The sequence below is a fragment of the Sciurus vulgaris genome (assembly GCF_902686455.1).
Source record: "Sciurus vulgaris genome assembly, chromosome: 16".
NCBI lineage: Eukaryota > Metazoa > Chordata > Mammalia > Rodentia > Sciuridae > Sciurus > Sciurus vulgaris.
This window is the reverse complement of record NC_136477.1, coordinates 16,230,096-16,252,662: the sequence shown is the minus strand read 5'-3', so window position 1 is coordinate 16,252,662 and position 22,567 is coordinate 16,230,096. Positions and strand designations below refer to the sequence as shown.

The following is a 22,567-nucleotide window of genomic DNA, read 5'->3' as shown; positions in this document are numbered from 1 at the left end:
TCCAATTAACATTCGTTAAACCAAAATGCTGTGTCCCCACACATGCTGAAATTCACACAAATTGTCATTTATGTAAAAATTTATTTGACCAAAATGTAGAAAAAGTGATACTATTACATATGATACAGTTGCAAGAATCTAAAGAAAAGTGTGGGTTTTATTCAACTGCACAATTTGCTAGTGTATCTCCTGGGTAGCGTGATGCTTAATAAATAGGAGTGAAGGGCAGGGGATTCGGATAAGCTGGAAGCAGGGTGAATTCTGTCAGAATTGTAAACTCGAGTTGGTCCCCACACTGTTGGGGAATGTGGAATGTTTCAGTTCTGAGATGTTAACCAAGAAAGCAAAAGTACAACAAAGTCAAAATGTGCAGCCCCTGCCGACAAGTTTCTCCATATCCAGTTTCATCAGGAGTTTCTTGGTCTTTATTAACTTGGTCCCAAAGAAGGAATTAAAATTTTAGGTAACTAAATCTTCAACTTGCCCTTCCCTGAAAGATGGAGATGAAGTCAGGCCGATTACTTTTCTATCTCTACTTTGCTGCCAGAAAGACCCCTTCTGCCCAGTGTTTGTTGATAGAAGAAAAAAAAACTCTTTTGTGTCATTTATTGATGGCCAGCAGTCTTTTTGATATGGCTGACCTCATAGGACTGAACTATACAGTATTCCTGCTCAGAGCAGACAAGCATGGGTGGTTATTAGAATAAGACACTTGCTCATCGAGAACAACTTTAGAATGAAGGAAATATGTAGAACACAACATGGAGGATGTATCCAGGCAATACCTGGGTAAATATGACTACTTCCCAAGAATTTTCATGCTGACTGCTCAAAGGATATTTATTCTGCACAGTGGAGTGTGGAGAAGGGCCAGGATATGATCTGTTGCTTTATGGCTTCCCACACTGGCCCTTTCTTTGCTCTGAATGGGAAATCCCTACCCATTTTTGTTGTGATGGTCCCTAGCCTCCTATAATTTGGCCAACAGTGACCCAGAAGAGTTACACCCATCAGCGTCTTAAATCAACCCATGAGTAGATATTGGAGCCTATTCTTGAAAGTGTGGGGTTGATTATCCTCCCAGGAACCAAAAGCCCTCCGTCTTAAGAGTCTGCTCAGTATGAAACGCCCTGCCTACCTTAGGAATAAAAACCACTAAAAATAGAGCTGAAAAAGCTGGTGCCATTTGGAATTAAAAAAAAAAAAAAAAAAAAAAGGAAGGAATTAGATTTAACTGGTGCCCAAAGCTTCTCTGATACAAAATATTTGGTCACATATTCATAAATTGCTTGAAATTCCCAGCAAAGCGAAGATGCAATAACAAAAGAAACTTCTTACAAAAGAAGAGAAAGACATGGAGCTCTAGGTTCTGTTGGAACAAGACTCTTCCGGTTTGGGTTATATACAGTTAAGTTCATTTAGTGTCTGGTCCAGTGTCTGATGTAAGCCCACGTTCTCTTCTTTGGCCTGGGCAAGTTTTTCTGGTGAGAATCAAGAGGGGAGGGAAAAATGAATGAACGAGCATCTTTGTTAAAGGGGAAGCAAACAAAAAAAGGTCTCTAATCCTCAAACTACCAAAGTGCACGTCACAGCAGGGAAAATAGAGCAGAACACCACAGAATAATAGGGACTGAGAACCAAATTTGGAAGCCAACTTTGCAAGATAAAATACCCACTTACACTGAATTTCATATAAACCACAATGTTTTAGACTAAATATATACCAAACGTTGCATGAAATATACTCATGCCAAAAATAGTACTGCTTTGCCTACCTAAAATTCAAATTTAACTCAGCGTCCTGTATTTTTCTTTGATAAATTTGGCAGCTCCAGAGTCAGAGCACCTGGATTTAAGCTCTTGTTATACCACTGAAGCAAGCTATTTAATTTCTAGGTCTGTTTCCCCATCTGTCAAACCAGGAAAATAATATCAGTGTGGGATATGGGTATTCTGAGGAACAAAGAGAAATCTTCCAGAACTTATGAAATGCTGCACAAACTTTAGATGTTTGTCCTGGTTCTGGGTGCTTAATACATTTCCCCGCTACTGCCAGTTAATGAGTCGCTGACTCACTGGTAGGAAATCGTAACCCTGTAACCCCTCTTTCCTGCGGCACTTCTGGGAATGGCTGTTTAAATTCCAGGCATCATTGTGTCACTGTGTCTGTGCACCCAGAGCAATGGAGTCAACCCCCAGGTGAAGTCAAGTTTCATAACTGAAATTTAAGCCAGACTGCAGGCAGGTTATTGAGTAATTGAGCTGATAATGAAAAAAAAAAAAAGATGCCACTAAAAGCTCTCCTGACAGAGCCTGCGGACTGGTGCGCAGTGAATGACGGCTGAAAGGGGCCAGGCGGAGTCACTAAGATACTGAAGGAAAGCAAAACACCTCACAAAACGCGACTTGATCAGCATGAAAATTTTCAGCAAGAAAAAAAGAAAACCGAGGGACTGCCTCGGGGACAGCTTTCCCACTGCTGGACCTTTCCTTTGACTGAGTCCTGGGAGGACGGCACCAGAGACAGGAGCCACCTGGGCCTCTCCAGGACACACAGATGTCAACTGGACGCTGACTCTGCACCAGCCAGGTCCTCTCCTATCTCACTTAACCCATACAGTAATCGAGCCAGCACCTCTATTTCGCAGGAAAGCTTGGAGGCTTGTTCAAGGTTGCACAGCTCAGTGATGGGGCTGGAATGCCCACCCACATGTGGAGGGCCCTACACATCCTGCTGTCACTCCACCCCGCCGTCTGGATTCCCGGCTTCTATTTTTGTGATATTAGGTCTGAGATGAAATGACATTCCCTGTCCTTTAGAATTGTGACGAGGCTTGGAGGATCAACAGGCAGCTGGCTGGGTGCCAGAGCACTAATCTCTGTGCATGAAGTTCACCTGGGTGTGCAGCTGGTGGATGACTGGACAGGCAGGGTGGGTGGTTATTTCAAAGGGCGGAGGCTACAAATGTCTGGAAGAATTCCAGCAACGAATGGAGCGAACACAAATCACCCCCTACAGTCTGCTCTCACCAAGGCCACGGGAAGGCGAGGGGCAACGGGTGGTTATGCAGCTGGTTCAGGATGGAGGAAGAGGGGGAGGCTGGGAGTGAACATGGGCAGTTGAGGGGAGACCTTTGAGGGGATGAGTACAAATAATCGGGACAGAGGCTCCCACTTGACTTAAGAAGCCATAGGATGAGGAAGAACAAGCTATGGCGACCAAAATTGCTGATCTAGTTGGAGATGTTCATGCCATCTCCCGGTTCAAAAGGTAGTCTGGGAGGTGTTGCCGGGACAGTGTCAGCGTGTCAGTGTTTCTGGAACACTTGGAGGTGGCCGTGGTGGTGGTATGCGGGAGAGAACAACTATTTGAAACTATTTGAGCCTTGGCAACTCTGAGTTTGGGTCACTTTAAGCACGAACTTTTAATCCCACAGGTCACCTTCAGAGCCTAACCGAAGTTATGGTCAATTCAGATACGAAGGGACAGATGTTAGGGTCTTGGGCAACTTGGCCTGGAAGTGGGGAAAGAACCACCTCGCTATGTTCTTTAGTGTGTGAGTGAGCGGGATGTGTGAGTGCGCGCCCCCCACCTTTTGAGCCAGGGCCCTTCACTACATTGCTGAGGCTGGTCTGGAACTTTCCTCCTGCCTCGGCCTGCTGAGTCACTGGGATTACAGGCATGTGCCACCGTGCCTGGCTGACCCACCCCCCACCCTGCAGCCCCTTTTTGTGTTTTAAATTACTTTGAAAGAGTCTCACTCAGTTGCCCAGGCTGACTTTGAACTTGCGATCCTCCTGCCTCAGCCTCCTGGCAGCTGGGGTTACAGGCTCGCGCTCCACCCCCCATGGGATGTTCATTCTTTTGTGTGGGGCTGGGAACAGAACCCAGGGCCCCACCCATGCTAAACCAGCGCGCCAGCCCTGAGCCCCACTCCCAGACCCCGCAGGGTTGTCTAATTCCTCGGTAAGCCCGCTCTCTCGGGGCAGCGTGTAGAGGTGGGCTTGCTCCCAGGACCGGGAGCTGGATCAGGGTCCGGTGGACGGTGATGTGGGGAAGGCCAGTCACCATTCTCAGTGCAACAGAGAGAGCGTGTGAGAAGAGGAGAAGAGGAGAGGAGAAGGCCACGGCCGCTCTTTGATTCGTAGCTCAGGGCCCACTCCGGGGCAGCCTCATCTTGGACCAGACCTGCTGGTTTCCACAAGTTCTGCTGACTCTAGTAAGTTGCCTAAGAGGTCTGGAGAGATGAGTCTCCATTCAAAACAATTTCTATTTAAGGAAAAACGACTGGCATTCAGATGCAGTTAGCTAATGCACATCATTTGAGGGCTCGTGCCAAATTGGCTTTTGTTTTCACATCTTCAGAAAAGAATCACGTGGGCCTGGCTTTCCTTCTTGGAACCAGCTCCTCACTGGTGAGTGAGAGAAGCTACCCAGCCACTGGCTGTGGGCAGCCAGGTCAGAGGCACACGGCTACGACTCAAAGGTGGCAGAGAAAATGAGACGGAGAGAGGGTAGGGAAGACGAGGGGGGCCTGTCTTTATTTCAGCCGGAGTCACAGACACATCAGGAGAGGCCTTGAAAAGAGCGGACCAGGAGGCAGGCAGCCGCAGCTCCCAGAAGCCACGGGGCGGAGGCACCACAGAGAAGGTGGACTTCAGCAGGATGGAGGGCGGCAGCCAGCCGCCGCTCAGAGAGAGGTCATGTCGTTGAGGGCATGGTCCAGCTCCTCGCTGATAGCCTTGTACTTAAGCTTCTGGGCATAGAGCTTCATCTAGAGGGCCAGGTCCCCAGGGAGAGAGTGCAGGAGGAGAGGGGACAGGGAACAGACGCGACGGTGGGAATGGAGAGTCACGGCGAACAGCAAGAGGAAGGAAAAATGAGAAAACGGCATGAACAGAGAGAAAGCTGTGCCCGGTGCGAGCCACCGGGAGGGTCGTGAGTGGTCTGAGGCTCTGCAGGGGATGGGCCGTGATGAAACTGGCAGAGAATGGTGACCGGGAGTGGACAGGGCTTTCCCCCCAGCTGCGGGCCCCGGGTCATTTCTGACTTCTAGTGATGTCACCCATCCCACAGGTCACACTGGGAATGGGCATCGTCCCTTACAGGGAAACCTGCCCTCCAAAGCAAATACAAGGACGCAGGGCCCCCTTGCTGAGTGAGAATGGCATAGCGGGAGATTCTGCTTTGACCCAAGTCCCTGGCACTTCCCGGCTGTCTCATGAGGAACATGGGACTGAATTTTTAAAATCAGAAACAGGTGGGGTTGGCGGGGCACCAACTGGACTTGCAGACCGGGGCCTCCTGCCTGGGGTCCCTACACTCTCTACTTCCTTCACTCACACTGTGACAAGCGTCAAGCTCCCTGGGAGAGAGTTCGTAAAAAATGCAAAGCATTTCAGAAAAATGCCAGGCATCTCTGTGAACTGAGCGAGCTGAAGGAATTCCAAACACGTCCTCACTCTGCACTTCAGGGACATGAAGCCAGCTCAGCCCCCTGCGGAATCACCCCTGCTGTCCACCAACTGTCCGTGCATATGTCACGCAGGGGGAGGCAGGACAAGCACCCTGGGATGCCAGCTCCCTACCTTCCAGATCATCGATCGTCTTTTCCAGTTTGGCCACCGTTCTCTCTGCAAATTCCGCGCGGGTCTCGGCCGGAGGAGAGGAGAGTAAGACCAGAGCCAGGGCTGCCCCAGGGCCAGCGGGCGGGCGGGGCCCACACTCACCTCCTTCAGCTTGTCGGACAGAAGTTGATTTCTTCTTCATATTTATCCTCCTTTTCAGAATACTGTGGGAGAAACCGGAACACAGCTTTTTTAAAGGAGGGGAAAGGCACAGAGGAAGGCAGCCCCCCACTCTTTGGAGGAGACTCTGCGTGAAGCAGGAGAAGCAGGCTTCGGGAGCCCAGCGGAGGCTGCGCCCTCCGGGCAGAGGGGAGGTGGCCCTGAGCTGCGGGCCTGAACTCAGCACCCACCCAAGTTCCCCTGGAGCAGGAGCAAGTGGGAACACATGCCCCGCAGGCTTCCCGCCAGCACCCCCAGGTGAAACCTGGCTCGGAGAGGGTTCTGGGCACTCGTCTCTGCCCACGTCCCCAGCATGGTGACCTGTCAGCCACCTTGGGTTAATATCACTGACGTTTAAGAACTGCCTGCACGGCCCTGCCGTGGGCCATCATGGCCAGGTGTCCTCAGTCCCGTTTTCCAGATGGCAAAAGGGTCGTGGAAAGGTAAGTTATTTGTCTGGGGTCACGTGGCTATAAAGTGACAAAGCCATGAGCAGAGCCCAGGTCTGTAGTTTGTGCTTCTGGCCATAACCACATGGGTAGCCTTTCTTTCTTTCTTTCTTTTTTTTTTTTTTTTTTTTTTTTTCCCTCTTCCATGCTGTGGACAGAACCCAGGGCCTCCCTTGTGCTAGGCAGGGGTTCTACCGCTGAGCCACACCCCCCAGCCCATTTTTAATTTTTTTTTATTTAGAGGCAGGGTCTTGCTAAGTTGCTGAGGCCGGCTTTGAACCCGCAATCCTCCTGTCTCAGCCTCTGGAGCCTCTGAGATTGATCACAGGCGTGCGCCCCCGCGCCCAGCAAGAACTACAGCTTTATCAGTCTCTGTCACTGGACTACATTCTGAGCTCCTCAGAGCAGAAACCACACACAAGCGCTGCGACACCTCTGTCCCTGGCCTAAAGCCTCACCTGGCTCGCACACATGGACTGCGCCTATTCATTCCAAACCTTAGGATCGGACATACACCAGTCACGTGCTGGCACTAGAGCCCCTGACCTAGACAAGACAGCCGCGGTCCATTCTGGAAACTTCGAGTCTAGCAAGGAAAGTGCCCCATCGATTGGGTCATTGTGATAAATGTGACAGGGTCAGGCAAGGCTTGGAGATGGAGTGTTTGGCCCAGCACAAGCGAGGTCTGGGTTCTGTCCCCAGCACTGTAAATAAATGAATAAGTAAACGAGATAAGCTGTAGTGACAACCATAGGAGTGGAGGGGGCTGCATAGCAGAGAAGCCCCCCGACCTGGCTGAGGAATAGGGGATGGGCTCTTTGAAGGAGTGAGGCATAGGAGCTAAAGAATGAACGGTTGGCAGGCAAAGGGGAGAGAGGCCACACCAGGCTGCGTGAACCGCTGGCTGGAGGAACCAGAGGGGACAGGAGGGGACAGGACGTCTAGGAAGCTGAAGTCCTGTGCACCTGGAAGGTGGCAGGAGGGGGGAGGAGGGAGAGAGAGGCTGGAAATTGGTCAGGCTGGGCCACCGAAGAGGATGGCCATTGCTCCTCGTGTGGTTCTGTTCTGCAGTGACTGCTTGGGATACTTTTCAACCTAAAAGGCCAACTCTACCTATATGACGTATTTCCGCAGGAACCAGGGGCTGCGGGCTGAGCGAGGCCTGGTGCAGCTCGCCGTTCATTTGGTTTTGCTCAGATCCTCCTCAGAGGGTCCTTACCAGGTACGGACCTTGTGTTCCCCCTCATCCTCACAGGAGATGGAACTCAAAGATGGTGCTAAGACCCACAGAAGAGGACCCAGGAGCCGGTGTGGGAGGTCCAGCCACTGGGCTGCTCGTTCTGTAGGGGAACGGCCTGGATGCTGGGCAGTATAGAATCTGGCAGTAAAGGCAGATTCCCGCTACCCTGGCGTGCTCCCAAAGAAACGGACAGAGTTCACAGGGTCACCCTGCAACTCACACCAGCCACCAACCTTTTCAGATGCAGCCTCGAGCGATTTCAGATTGTTAGTGACATTCTTGAGTTCTTCCTCCAGGTCCCCACATTTTCTGCAAGGAGACAAAGAATGTGTGTGTTTTATCTTCCCGAGCCACAGGCAATTCCTTTAAAAGAAACTTTCAAAAACAGAAATCAAGGCTGCCAGGGCCCCCAGAAGGAATGTGGGAAAAATGTTAATGGATTTTTCTGAGTTGTAAGGCTGTGTACTTATCAAAATGCCATCGCACCGGGCAGAGGCAAGGCGGCCAGGAGTTCTTGGAGGGTTTGTAAAGCACTCCTGGACCTCGGCCAAGGACCACGCAATGGGACTCGTGAAATCTGTGATTAACGAGGCTGACTCCGGAAGGAGGGGGTGCGGGGGCAGCGAGCAGAGCTCACTCCGGACACCGCAGGAAGCAAGCTTGGAATGGATCTGTGAAACCAGATCTCCCAGCACTGCAGGGTGCTCTCTGGAGCTGGAGTCCTCCAGGGCCACGGGGAGAAGTGTGTTGATTATCGCAACTTGTGAGATTCGGGTCAAGCTTCTCCCCTCCCTGCCAGGAACGGGTCGGGGCCCAACAGGACGTCAGGCGCAGGACACCGAAGCACTAGGAGGCAACCTGCTCTGTGGAGGCTGGTGCTCGGTGGAAGTCACAGCCCCCGAGCTGTCTGTCTTCTCTGGGAAAACGGGACTTCTGGGCTGCCACCTGACTCTCTGCTATTTCCCAATATCCTCATGGGAAGAGATGTGGGCCGTGAAGACAAGTCTCCATGTCCCTTCGTCAGTTGTGGATGCAAAGGGGAGGGATGAGCCAGAGTCCAGGTGCCGCCCGCTTGCACAGAGGCCCTGGCCAGAGCCAACGCCCAGCACAACCAGCTCCCTCCGGTTCCACCTGGGAGCTAGCTGGGCCCCGCTCAGTCCTGTTCTGCCACTCACAGTTCAGACACCTCCGCACGCTCCTCTGCCCTTTCCAGCTCGCCCTCCAGGATGACCAGCTTCCGAGCCACCTGCAGAGACAGAGGGCCCGGCTGAGACCGATCCCCACCGTCCAGTCGAGGCCCTTTCCCCTGTGCATGGCCATGCCCGCTCGCCAGCCGCAACCAGGGGCTTTCTGCTGATCCCTCCGCTCAAACAAGCCTGGGCCCTGGAGGGAACCGCGGTGCCCTCCCATGGGCTGGGAGTGCAGCGGACAAGGAGGGGGACAGAGAGCTGGACCACGCGGGTGGGAAAAGGGAGGGACTGCGGAGCCACGGCTGGGACCACCGTCGGCCGCTTTTGCCAAACTGTGCCAAGACATCAGCTGAAGGACCAGCAGGAGTGAGCTGATCCACTGGCTTCTCCAGCCAAGTTGGCCAGTGACCACAGGACTTCTTGGCATGGCGCACGATACAGTCTCCCAGCCAAGCGGCTGTCACCGCAGGAACAGATGTGCACACAGGACAGCCATCCTCACGCAGGGCCCCCAGGGCCCCGGCTATCGGCAGCCCCGACTCCGCCGCCCGCGCCCGCTTACCTCCTCGTACTTGCGGTCGGCCTCCTCGGCGATGTGCTTGGCCTCTTTGAGCTGCATCTCCTGAATCTCCATCTTCTCCTCGTCCTTCATGGCACGGTTTTCTATCACCTTCATTCCTCTGCGAGGACCAAGCTCATGATGAGCCACCCCTCTGCTCGCCCTTCCTGGCCGTCCCCCGGCACCAGGCTACCGTGTGGAGCCCGTCCACCCTGCCCCGCAGTCGGGCTCTGGGCCACGTCCCCTCTCCCACCTGCCAGGAGCTTCTGAGCACCTGACCTTCCCAACCGCCCTCCAAGAGGCTCCACCACCTCCATTTCACAGACGAGGAAAGCGAGGCACGCGGCTTGCTGAAGGGCACAGAGCGAGCAATGGCAGGGAGGGCCGAACCCTGGTGGTGCCTGGACGGGGCCCTCAGTCTGGACTCCTTGCAGGACCAGCAGGGAGGCATGCTGCACGCCAGCAGCCACCCCGCCTGACCAAGCGTTCCCGCAGAGGTGACACTGCTGCTGGGGACCCCAGGGTGAGAAGAGAGGACGGGAGGGAAGGGGGAGCCCGTGGGGGGCACGGGGCCAGGAAGCCCAGAAGACGGAAGACACGGGCGTCTGGGAGCCGCAGGAGGCCAGGGAGGCTGCCTGAGCGGCAGACCCAGGTGCTTATGCCGAGGGGACACGGGAGCGGACAGGGGAGCGAGGGTTTCAGAACAGGATGGAAATAAAACAATGGCGGATTTCAGTGGGAAAACCAGGCGAGAGGCAGGCGCAGCTGAGCACCCCTCACCCAAGATCTGAAACCCAAAGTGCTTCAGAATCAGGGGCTTTCTGAGCCCCAACAAGTGGAAACACCCCCGACCTCACAGTCACGGTCACCTGCAGGCACCGAAAACACCATGCAGAACGACCTTGGGCTGTGTGCGAGGTGCAGGAAGCACCGTGGACTTCAGCTCGGGCCTCGGGCCGGCCCCTCAGGGGGCTTATCATCAGGTCCATCAAATATCCCAAAACCCAGCTGGGCGCGGCTCCGCGGTAGAGCTGGCCTCGCCCTGTCAGGCCACACAAAAGGGGATAAAGGTACCGTGTCCACCTACAGCGTGGGAACACACTCAGAGCAAGAATCCCAAACTCCCAGTCAGCCCGACATCCGAAACACTCCTGGTCCCGTCGTTTGGGATAGGGGACACTCAACCTGCGCCCATCCGGCGGGACGAAGGGGGTCTGGCCTACAGTGGATGCGCCCTCTTGGCAAGGACGCCGTCTGGGGCGGCCGAACCTCTCCTGCCACTCAGCCCGCCGACCAGGAAGCGTGGGGAGGAACAGATAAGATGGCAGGCCTCCGGGAGAGGCCGACCCGGATGGCGTGCCCTTGACGTGTGACACTCCTGCTCCTCCCTCCGGTCCAGCAAGCACTTCGCTCAGGCCGTCGCCACCAGCCTCGGCCATCAGGACGCCCTGGGCGACTGCGCCCAGCTCCCGAGGGGCGCGCTGCCATGTTTACTGAGGGAAGATCCCGAGCGACTGGAGATCAGGGCCCCTCGGCAAGGGCAGGGGAAGGCCCGGACCTGGATTCTCCACGCGTACGACTCTTCCAACCAGAACGGCAGCGTCCTGCGAGGTGACGCCGAGGACCTCTGATCATGTGACGCAAGAAACCAGTGACCTTCCCAGGCTCTCAGTGTGACCACGCACAGGCGGAGGCCAGTCCAGGCCCCAGCCGCTGCCATGAGCACCTCTCCATTGGATCCTTGTCGCTCCCGTGGCTGCCCCGAGCTCCCACCCCGAGCGGCCACCTCCTCCCACTGCCCCGGGAGACTCGCAGTCCGCCTCCAGGACTCCCCAGGTGGCGGCTTCTGGTTTCCGACCACAGCAGCCTAATCAGAAACGAATCCTTGGGGGGCGTCGACGCTGGAAAACCTTCTTGGTGGAGGATTGAAGAGGAATTCCGGTGCCACTGTGTGGCAGAAAGGCAACGACCGGCGGCCCGGCCACACAAGGAGCCCATTTACCACCACACAGAGCCCGCGCCTTGGGGACCACACAATCCGCCCTCAGTCCTCCAGAGCCAAGGCGTGCCAGAGGACGGTCCTGCTCCCGGGGACAGAGCGCCCGTGGAGGCCCAAAGGCTGCAGAGGCTCTGGGGGCGGCCCCATCACTTGAAAGTCCATCAATGGCGCTGGCTTGCCATGTCCCCAAGACCTGCCGGCACCACTCTGTTAACATCTGCAGATGGCCCTGACAGTCTCCTTTCCCCTTTCTCTTTCCTTCTTTCTTTTTTTTCTTGGCATAGTATTAGGCCCAGAGCCTTGGACATGCTGGGCAAGTGCTCTACCACTGAGCTACGCCCCCAGCCCCTTTTGCTTTTTATTTTGAGATGCAGTCTCACTACATTGCTGAGGCTGGCCTCAAACTTGTGATCCTCCTGCCTCAGCCTCTTGAGTCACTGGGATTACAGGCGTGCACCACCACACCCGGTTCTCTCCTTTTTTCACACTGCCCTGAAAACTGATGTCTCAGGAATGCTGGAGAGAGGCACCATGGCTTTCTGAGGGAGTGTCTCCTTGCAAACTGACCCCCACTGACATATGTGCCGTCTCTTGTTGCCTTTCTCTGCCTGCTGGGAGATTTTCTTCATGGCTACCTTAAAGATTGACCCCTGTACAGACAGGGTGACGCCCTGCAAAGCACTGTCACGCCTCGTATGTGCGACGCCATGTCTGTGTGACCCTGTTCACCTTCACTCCAGCTCCGGGAGGTCAGCAGTGCCATCCCCAATTTCCCAGAAGTCAGCAGGGATGCCACCGGCTCGGCGTCCTTACCTCTCGCTCTCATCTGCAGCCTTCTCCGCCTCCTCCAGCTTCTGCAGGGCTGTAGCCAGTCGCTCCTGAGCCCTGTCCAGCTCCTCCTCCACCAGTTGGATGCGGCGATTGAGAGCTGCCACGTCACCTTCGGCCTGGGGAGGTCAGAGGTGCAGCCAGGGTAAGAAGCAGCCACCCAGCCAGCGCCAGGGCCCCAGCTCCCCTCCGCTGATGCCCAGTCCCAGAGGCCACCCAGGAACCCAGACCAGAAGGAACCCACGCGCTCTTGTCCGGAGTATGTAATTAGAGTAAGACCAGGAGACAGCCACCACTCAGCCGTGGAACGGCCGGGTCACACAGAAGAGGGACGAACGGTATGGTGATCATGAGTCGATCACAGGCTCTCCTCTGAAAGGCACAGGGAGATGGCACGTGGCCAGCGGGTGACCTGGCTGACTAGGTCCTACGAAGCCCTGCTGCCGCCCACCTGAGTGGAGAGAGACGCACACACACGGAAGGCCCGGCCCAAGGCCGGCCACAGTCGGCAAGGCGGAGGGGCAGGAGCACAGCTGGGAGACCATCCTGGCCTGAGACGATGGGACAGAAGGGACACCAGAAGGGAAGGGCGGCACCACAGGCACGGAGAGGTGTCTGGGTGCCGCTGCTGGCCTTTCGAGGAAGCTCGTCAAGCACACCAGAGCGGGAACTCTGGGGTCAGGATCCGGGCCTTGCCACCGGCGGCCGTGTGGCCTGGGGCAGGTGGCATCACCTCTCTGAGCCTCCTTCCTCCGAAGCCTGAAGACCTCATGGGACAGCCACGAGGGCTGCCACTGAAGGGCATTGGCCAGCTCACCCCTGACACCTGGGAGGGGCCGCGCCGCTCTTGCGATTCTCACATCTCACCCATTTTACAGATGGGACAACCAAGGGCCCCGCGAGGTGAAGGGGTTGCGCTGAGTGACTCAGCAGGTCAGAGGGGAGGCCCTGAGCCCCGCCCAGCTCGGGCCCCTTGCTCTCCCAGCCCACACCCCTGTCTTTTGGGGAGGGGGACTTGGCCAGGCCAGTCGTGTGGGCACGGCCAGCCTTGGGGAGGACTGTGAGTCACTGACACACGGCCAACACCTCCATCCCATCGAGACAAGAATTCTGAAGTGGGGAAGACTGTAAAAGTGACTGGGAACCGCGCCCTGCCCAACGCCCGTTCACACAGCAGAAGAAAGAAGTCACAGAACGAGGCGCCAGTGACCGAAAACGGAATCGGAAGGCGGGCAGCCAGAGCCTGGGAGCAGACAGGCACCCACAGAGCTCGCAATGGCTGCGTCCCCGGAACAGCACTGCGGGGACCCACTAAGGACACTGATACGCAATGGTAAGAAGTGTCACCACTGTTCAGTGAGTGGGTGCCTTTTTTTTTCTATACCGGGGAGGGAATCCAGGTCCCCCTGCCTGCCAGGCAAGCGCTCTATGGCCGAGCCGCCAAGCCCGGGGCACCTCTCTTTAACGCCGTGACTCTCGACTCTGCCTAGCACCCGCCACTCAGCAACTTGGGGAGGAACTGGGGGTTTTGTTCCTGGTGCCTCCAGTGGTTTCCAGGTGTGCAATCAACACCCATAACTCGAGATCAGCTGCATCACCTCCAAGAGAAACCCTGGACCCAGCGCTGAGGAGACAGGAACTGGTTTCTAGGATCACACAGAGGTGCCCGAGTCATACACTGCCTAAAAAATCAGAAACGAGTGGGCGGCCCCTAATGCGGGCAGGCAGCGCGCTTTTGGAGATTTCAATAGCCTGCATAGGGAGCTCGGAGCCGGCCCACGCGTAGGTACTGCACTGCCCGGCATAACTACGGATTTTTGAAAACTGCTAGTCACTGCTAGTCACCCTGGGCTCCACCCCTTCCTGCAATCAAAGCCTTCCACACTCTACAAAGGATTTTCCTTATAAGGTAAAAGAGGCTTGCTAGATACATGTGGCAAAGAAACAGGAAGATGTCGGTTAATCACACAAAAATCTAAATGAAACCAGCTGTTGGGAAGCAGGCCCAGAAGTCTGCCACACGCCTGCTCCTGGCTTTCTCCACTAGAGACTGTTTTTTTTCTCCTCTCTTCTCGCAGTTCCTTTGCCCTGGAATCACCAATCACCTTCAGGTTTTCCCTCTCCAGACCAAGAGAAGCTCGCGTTGTAGAGTGAGCTTTCAAAGAAGCCCTAAACTTTCCAAAAATATCCACCCTCCCCACCAGATTGTCCTGCTCCTAAGTCTTGGCTCACAGCTGAGGGCCATTTTGGAGCAGAAGTAATCGTCCTCCTGTGAGATGCCTTGGGGTGAGATCAGAGGAAGGGTTAGGACGCTTACGTGTGTGAAAGAGGCCAGACCAGCTACTGTTTGGGGCTGACACGGGTTTCTAAAGTCTGGTCCAGCCAGAGCCGCCCTTATAGGATTAAATACTGCAACCCAGGCCAACACGGAGACAGCCCTGGGAAGGGGGACCGGCCCTGGGAGGGGGACCAGCCCCGGCCTGGACTCTCCCCAGAAATGTCAAGATACACCATCTGGACAAGCGCCCTTTCCTCTTCTGGGATCCCCACCCTCAGTCCCAACACCCCAGCTCTCAGGTCCCTGGGCTTCCACTGCCCCTACCCCACACACCCCTTGTCTAAGTCCCAGCAAACAAACTTAGCCACCGCCGGGCCACCTCGGCCTGGCTCCCATAACAAAGCAGGGAGCCCCCTGGAATGCTAACCGCACTTCATCAGCCTCAGGTTTGTTCCTCTAGGAGACTGAACTCCTCCCGGGGCTGGAGGGAGGGAGAAAAACGAACTGGGCACCTACTATGGGCCAGTCACATGCAGCTGGCTGGTTTAATAAGTACTCTGAAAGGGGATCAAGATCCAGATCTGTCCCCAAGCCCCAAGTGTTGCCACCATCTCTACGGAGGGGCAGTCAGGGGACCAGAGAAGGGGTGCAGAGGCTCCCTTCTTCAGAACTATCAGCCCTCTCGCCCCCTCCCCCGACATACAGCAGGGGCATACAGTAGGTGCTCAAACGATCGTGGGTGCAGGGCCCCTCGCGAACATTCCAGGGGCCTTCTGGAGGAAGGCGGGGTCCCGCGGCCCTGGTTGCCTCAGGGACCAGCTGGAGAGAGAAAGGCAGGCGGCTCGGCTGCACTTCCGCCCCCTGCCTGGAGCAGACACGTCGCCGCCGCGCCCCTGGGAACTGCTGGGAAACTTCAGCAGGAGCCGGGAAGCCACCGAAGAAGCGAGAAAGTGCGGCGCCCCCGCCCCCCACCCTAAGTCCCAGCGGCCGGTCGGGCCCCAGACAATGGAAACGAGGTTTCCAGCCTCGCTTCCCGCCGCCAGGTCCAGTCGCGGGGCCCTGGGGCCCGGCACCCCGGCGCCCAGCCCCGTGCACCCCCTCCTCCGCCTCTCCAGCGGGATCGCGCACCCCTCCGCCCCATCCCCCCATTTCCCGCCCGGCCGGCCCCGCCCGCCCCGGATGCAGCGCCCCCTCCGCGGTCCCGGGCCCGGGAGGGAGGATGGCGGCGGAGGATAGGGGGACTCGGCGGGCGGCGGCCGGGGGAGAGGACGCGGGGCCGCGATCGGGGAGCGGCAGGCCAGAGGGCACGCCGGCGGGCTCCGGGGGTGCGGGCTGCAGCCGGAGCGCGGGAGCGGGGGAGAAAGGGGGGCGCGCGCGCTGGGGGTGCGGGCGCGGGGCGCGCGGGGCTCTCACTTTCTCGCGCCGCTCGCGCTCGCCGTCCAGCTCCCGCTGCAGGCCCTGAGCGCGGTCCTCCGCCTCGTCCGCCTGCTGCTGCAGGGCCTGGATCTTGCGTTTCACCGCCTCCAGGGAGTTGAGGCCGGCCATGGCGCGGAGGCGCGGGGGCGCACGCAGCGGGCGATCGGCTGGGCTCGGCTCGGCTCCGGCGAGAGCTACAGCAGCCGCGCCCCGGCCCCCCAGCCTTTGCCTGCGCCGGGCCGCCCCCGCCTCTCCCCGCCCCCCGGCCCCGCTGCCGTCGAGGCGATGAGGTCACCAGGCCCGGCCGGCGACGTCAGCACCGCTGGGGGAGGGCCTGACGTCGGCACCGCTGGCCGCAGCTGCTGGAAAGTGCCCCTTTTCGGGACTTATTTGGAGAAAGCGCCGGGAGGCACCGCCTCCTCCAACTGGTTCTCCTCCTCCTCCTCCAGCGCTGCCCGCAGGGCCAGCCCTGGGGCTCCTGCCCAGCCCTGCCGCGGGCTCCCCAGGACTGCGCACTTACGTCGGAGGCTTTCTTCTCCGTCAGCTCCAGCTTCTCCTGAGCGTCCTTCAGGTCCTCCGAGTATTTGTCCAGCTCGTCCTCTGTCCCTTTCAGTTTCTTCTGGAGGTGCGTCAGCTCCTCCTCCACCTGGGGACAGATGGGGGGGGGCGTCAGCCTAGGGTCCACCGTGCCCCTGCGGTACAGGGGTGGCCCCCGTATTCACAAAAGTCCTCTGGCTCTGTCTCCCTCTGGGCATCGGTTTCCTCGTCTGTAAAACAGGGATGACAACAGCACGCCCCATTCGATAAATGCCATCTGCTGACAGGTTCGCGCTTCCTTCTCTTGCCTGCGGACTAACTGTTCTTAACCTCACTGGGGTCCCCAGTACTGTTGAGGACTCGATTACAGCTTTTGGGGAATTAAAGTTCCCACAGGTTTTCCAGAAACACTGCCCATTCAATTTTGCATGCCGATTTTAGGCTTTTGCAAGCCCCCTAGTGATCTGGGTTAAGCGGCAAGGGGAACCTCATTCTCTGGACCTGGACCCTCCACCTCCTCCTCAGTCTGCCTTTCTCCAGGTCTGTACCCCACATTGGCAGCTAGAGAAACTTGCCAAAGAGAATGTCTGCCCTTTCCCTGCCTAGAGCCTGCCATGGCTCCCCAGTGCCCATTGCTCTGGGCCATGCCCAAGGCAGTGATTCTCAGACTGTCTCCCAAAATTACCCAAAGGGCTCAGACTTTGGGGACTTGACTAGAAGAGATCCACCCATCAAAGATCATTTTCTTTGAAGACTCAGGTTAAATCTTTTCAATTTTTGCATGTTTGGTATATGTTTATCTTAATTAAAATGTCCTCTACTCCAAATTTTCAGTCCTTTATCTTGAGATAAAGGGGAGCCCTGGCTGCCCGTTTGAGGTGCTTGGGTCTGTGGAATGCAAAACACAGGCCCCATCACCTCCATCTCCATTACCTCCACCAGACCCATCAAATCAACTCAGGGAGCTAGCTGTTCCTGCACCCCAGGCTGCACCTCCCTCCAGACTGCAGTGGCCCTGTCCCGTTCGTGGACTGATCCGACTTGTGTCTCTGCTGGTTCAACCCCTGCTGTTGCTCATGTCCCAGGGAGAACAGGCAGCCCCAAAACCCTGCTTCATTGTCCTCCTTCCAGGAGGAGGCCCGGAAAGGTGCAGCGACTTTGCCTCGGTCACACAGTACGGCATCGGAACCCTGTTCCTCTGAACATAACCTGCTATGAACTGCATGCTTGTGTTCCCCGACCCCAAACCTGTATTTTGGACCCCAATCCCTGAAGTGACGGTATTTGGAGGTGGGGGCCTTTGGGATGTGATTAAGGTGAGGTGAGGTCTTGAGGGTAGGCCCCCATCAGGGGATTCGAGTCCTCAGAAGAAGAGGAAGTGACCAGGGCTCCCTCATCCATGTGAGAACCCGGCAGGAAGTGGCCGCCTCAGCCGGTCGAGAGCACGCTTGCACCTTGACCTTGGATCCCCAGACCCCAGAACTGCGAGACCTCATGACCGTGGCTGTGTGTGTGGTCAGGGCTGCCAGAGCTGAGACCCAGCTGCTGGCCTGTCCCTCACGCCAGCTGCCCTGTTCTTCCTCCTGAACCCACTTCTTTCCTTCCTTCCCCCAAAGGACGCATCATACAGGCTCCTGTGCTGGAGGCTTCTAGAGCAAGCTCAGATCCTACGCTCCCCCAGGAGATAAGGCGCGGGACGCACCAGTCGCTGTGTGAGTGCGTGCACGTGCCCGCGCCAATCCTTACGAGGGTCCCTACCCCCAGGCAGGGTCATCGGGCTTGTGGTTACTGAGTCTGCAGAATGTCCTGCGTGCGGCTGGGGCTTCCGCTCAAGCCACTGAGGCGCCTTGTGAGGGTCCCCAGCTGAGGTGCTGTGGAGAGCAGGGACGGAGGGTCCTGTTTGAGGTCACCAGGGCCCCCAAAGATATTCACAATCAGTCAACAGGATGGTGACAGGGCCCAACCCAGTGCCAGCAGCACCTGAGCTAAGTCAGCGTCTATAGGCTTTGGCCTTGAGCTCCAGGTAGAGGAGCCGGGAAGTCTGACTCCAAATCCCAGCTATGTGACCCCTGTCCCCCTTTTCTGACCTCACCTTTCCTGCCGAACAGAAACCTTGACCTGGTGGCCTCTAGGCACCCTGGCAGCTGCTTTGAACTTCTGCTTCCAATGAGAAAAAGAGCCAATTTTCTTTTCTTTAAAAGATCTCTTTAGCTGTACGTGGACACAAGGACCTTGACTCTATTTATTCATGGCTTTTTATGTGGTGCTGATGAGGGGCACTGAGCCACAGCCCAGACCACTGTTCCTAAAGACACTTCACAGATCAGTCCTGACCAGCAACCCCCTCCTCCTTCTGGGTGGCAGCATTTACTGGGCACCTACTGTGTGCCTGGTGTGGGGGGGACCCTCAAACCTGGAGGAAGGAGAGCAAATCCAGCAGCACAGGGTCCATCGGGTGTGCAGTGATTCGGGCTTTGAGAACATTGGGACCAGAACGGGGGGGACTAGAAGAGGGTGGTAGGTGGGTAGGGGGCCACTGAGGTCTGAGAGCGTCCCCGACGCCTTACAAATGCTGCTCGCCGGAGCCACTGCGACAGAAGGGCAAAACCGATCTCTGAAAGGGGAACGGACCTTGCCAAGGTCATGCGGAGGGGATTGGGGTCCTGTGTCCACCAACCCCAAAGCTGCTTGCTGGACTGCTGGCCGCCCGGGCCCCCCGGCTCCCCACTTCTGCCGGGAGGACCCCCCACCCTGCCAGTGTCCCCCAGCCTAGGACTCACCGGGACCCAACCCCCAGAACACTGTAGGAGTGTGTTGAACGAATTAGCCGAAGGAACCCGGCCCCTGCAGTGGTGGCAGTGGGCACGAAAGCTCCGGCCCATGTGACTCGGGCCTTCCTTCTGAAGAACCCCATGCCCACAGTGTGGCCAGTACCTAGGGCCTTGCCACGGGCACGTCGCTGTCCTTCTCTGGGCCTCAGTTTTCAGCCTGTGAAATGGCCGGAGGATCATGGAGCATATTTTAGTCCCGTAAATGGGGCCTCAGGGCAAGGCCGAGGCAGGATGTGGGGTCGAAGGCCAGTGGTGGCGGATGCTGCTGCCCTGGGAGGGGAGGCGGGCATGGAAGCAGCCAGGCGGGGCCTCTGTCCTGTTCCCACACGGCACCAGCTCAGATGGGAATGGGGACGTGGCTTCGGGTCCCTGAGGGCTGGGCTGGTCCCAGGATCCTCTCTCTCTGGCTTTCCGTAGCGGGGGCACTCTCGGCAAGGCAAGCCCCTCGCCACCCACCTCCATTCCCAGGCAGGTGGCACCACTGGCCCTTTGGGGCTCTGAGACCGTGGTTCCATGCCTGGCCATTGGAAAACTCATCTGCCCCGTTTTCCAAGATGAGACAGAGGGCTCCAAGTTGTGCCCCGAGTCACAGAGCTGGAGGACAAGCCAGCCTGGGTTCGAGGTCAGGTCCACCCCAGCAGCAGCTTTGTTCAAAAAGACCAAGAGCCGGGCGTGGTGACGCCCCCAGAGGCTCAGGAGGCTGAGGCAGGAGGATCATGAGTTCAAAGCCAGCCTCCGGCAACTAGTGAGGCCCTAAGCAACTCAGAGGACCCTGCCTCTAAATGAACTACAAAAGGCTGGGATGTGGCTCAGTTGGTTAAGCACTCCTGGATTCAATCCCCAGAAAGTCATCTCCACCCCAAGGTCAACGCAGCTGCTTTAGAGGCTTAGAGGAGCCTTGCCCTTGAGCTGTGGCTTGCCTTGGGAAATTAAGCTGTATCAATCACCCACACCTTAGTGAGAATTAGAGCCATAATTCACTTTTCTCCAGCTTTCTGGCTAAGCCCTCATAAGGTTGATGGAGAGAAGCTGGCAGGCCAGGGCCCAGCACAGGATGGTGCCTGTGTTGCCAGGGAGGGCACAGGGAAGGAGGGGGGGTACGTGGGGTGGAGTTGGCCTGTGTGGATGTGTCACACACAGGGCTGCCCTAGGACACAGGGGGCGGGGGCAAAGAGGAAGCAGGGTGGGGGAACAGGAAATAATCCCGTATTTATGAGTGCTTACTCTGTTCCAGGCACTGGGCCAAGGCCTCCACCTGCACAGTCACCTCTGATCCTCCCATAGCAGCCAGGAAAGGCCAGTGACTTCCCCACCTCACACAGGGTGGCCACCTGGGCACAGGGAGGCAAGGGCGTCCAGTGACCACCACTGCCCTGTGAACCTGCGCCTGGCTTGGGTGAGGCCGGGCACCTGGTGTGGCCATCCTGGGCAACTCCCAGGGCTTAGCTGAAACCCTGGACGCTCCCTAGGGCTCAGCAGCTGGCCGGGGATGGGGGGAAGCCCTGAGGAAGCGGGGCACCCGGGAGGCGCAAAAGCCCTTCCTTCCCTCCACCATTGCTCGGGCTGCCCCGACGAGATCAGTGACTTTTGCTCCACCCCAAGCCCGGCCATGGCTGGGAGTGCTCAACCCGGCCGTGCACTGGACCCTCCGTGAGCTCCCCAGGCCCCCTGTCGTGAGGTTTTCCTGGGGGTCTCCTCCCTGGAGTCCTGGCCCCACGTGGGCTCCTGGGCTGCAGGGGAGCGGGAAGCGCGGCTGCCCCTGCCTGGGCAGCCCTCCTCGCTCGCTCCCCTCGCTCCCGGCACCAGGGGCCCCTTGCACAGTCAGGCAGCTCCAGGGAGCTCCAAGCCCTGCGCCCTGGGCCAGGCGCGTCCAGCCCCCGGGCGTTGCTCCCAGCAGCGGGCCACAACCCACAGGTGGCAGGGCCTTGGGCTCCCAGCAGGAGCGCCGGGTCCCCCACGTCTCAACCGGCTCTGCCCTGTCCCCTACACCTCCCGACATGCACCACTCGACGCCGCGTCCCCCAACCAGTCACCAGGACACACACCACCGGCCCGCCCGCGGCCCCGCACGCGCGCACACGGACACTGCGCACACGCTCCACCGCTGTCAGGCCCGCGTCGCGCCAGGACTCACCCCCCCCACCCCCGTCCACACTCACACCCACCTCCCGGCACCGCCACCCATGCCCCCTCAGACCCTGTCCTCGCACACCACCTGGGCCGTCCACACCGTCTCCAGCCGAGCACACGCACACGCACACCCCAGAACGCGCGCACACACACAGACCTGTGGACGGGAGCGCGCGGGGGCGCGCGCGCGCACACACACACACACACACACGCAGCGTCACCTCGGTGGCCGCACACACCCCGGCCCCGCAGAGCAGACCTCTCCTCTCCCTCTGCAACCCACTCGGCTCCCACTGGCCCTGTTCAAGGGGACGTCCACTCACTCCTGACTCCCAGCCAGGGACGCCTCCCAGGGACACCCCTGGTACCCTCTGTCCCTGCTAGAGAGTCAGCCCCAGGCCCCACCCTGGTGCTCAGGTACCAAGATTTCTGTGACCTCCACCCTCGGTCCTGGCTCCTCACGTGGACTGCAGAGTGGGCACAGAGAGGGCGCTGGGTGGCCTGGTGCAGCCCAGCCAGCTGGGGCCACTCACCTGCTTACACTTGTCCTCGGCAGCTTTCTTATCCGCCTCGGCCTGCTCGGCCCTGTCGATGGCGTTCTCCTTGTCCAACTTCAGCATCTGCATCTTCTTCTTGATGGCCTCCATGGCTGGGCTGTGGGGGGTACCGGTGCGGGGCTGGGCAGGCTGGGCTGGGCTGGCGGGCGAGTGAGCAGCAGGGTGCAGGAGAGGTCCTTATAGGATCGGGGTGCGCCCGCCCTCCTGCAGGGCGAGTCTTGGAGAAGGCCCAAGCCCGGCCGGGCCAGCCGCCACTCGCTCGCTCTGGAGGACTTGGCCGGCTCCCCCGGCTCCCCGGCTCCTGCGGCCCTCGCCTTATTTGGGCCTGGGATTTTCTTAAAGGGGGGAGAAAGAAAAAGCCCAAGCAGTTTCCATTTTTAACCTGGTGACACAGGTCTCTGTCCTGCGTGGGTGCTGGCTCAGGGCAGGCCCCGAGGACCTGGGGCAGCCAGGCCTGGGGTGGGGGCACCGGTTGGCCTCAGTGTCCCTGGATGTCACTGGGAAAAATGAGGGGGGGTGTGGTGGGTGCCCAGTCCTGGGCCCGGGACGTGGGAGTCCCATTTACTCTTCTCTCTGGGCCCGGCCTCTGCGTTTTAGGGTCAGGCCTCCATCCCATATCCAGCCACCACCTGGGAAGCTCCCATCTCTTTCTGGTTGGTCCCTCTCTCTCATCCTCTCTGTCTGTCTCTTTCGGTGGCTCCTCCCCATCTCTGTCCATTTCTCCTCCTGTCTCCTCCTCTGGTCTCTTTGTCTCCATCCCTCCTGC

General features: G+C 58.0%; 1 protein-coding gene across 1 annotated transcript; it reads right to left on the bottom strand.

Moving 5' to 3' along the window:
* Nucleotides 1-61: 61 nt before the first annotated feature.
* TPM4 (tropomyosin 4) lies at nt 62-21,952 on the bottom strand. Its single transcript, XM_079115132.1, is given in 10 exon segments — nt 62-1,481; nt 5,590-5,653; nt 5,725-5,756; nt 5,759-5,792; nt 7,710-7,785; nt 8,652-8,722; nt 9,229-9,346; nt 12,038-12,171; nt 16,267-16,392; nt 21,778-21,952. Coding segments are annotated over 10 exon segments (852 nt in total). The 5' UTR covers nt 21,892-21,952; the 3' UTR covers nt 62-1,398.
* Between the last annotated feature and the right edge of the window lie 615 nt (nt 21,953-22,567).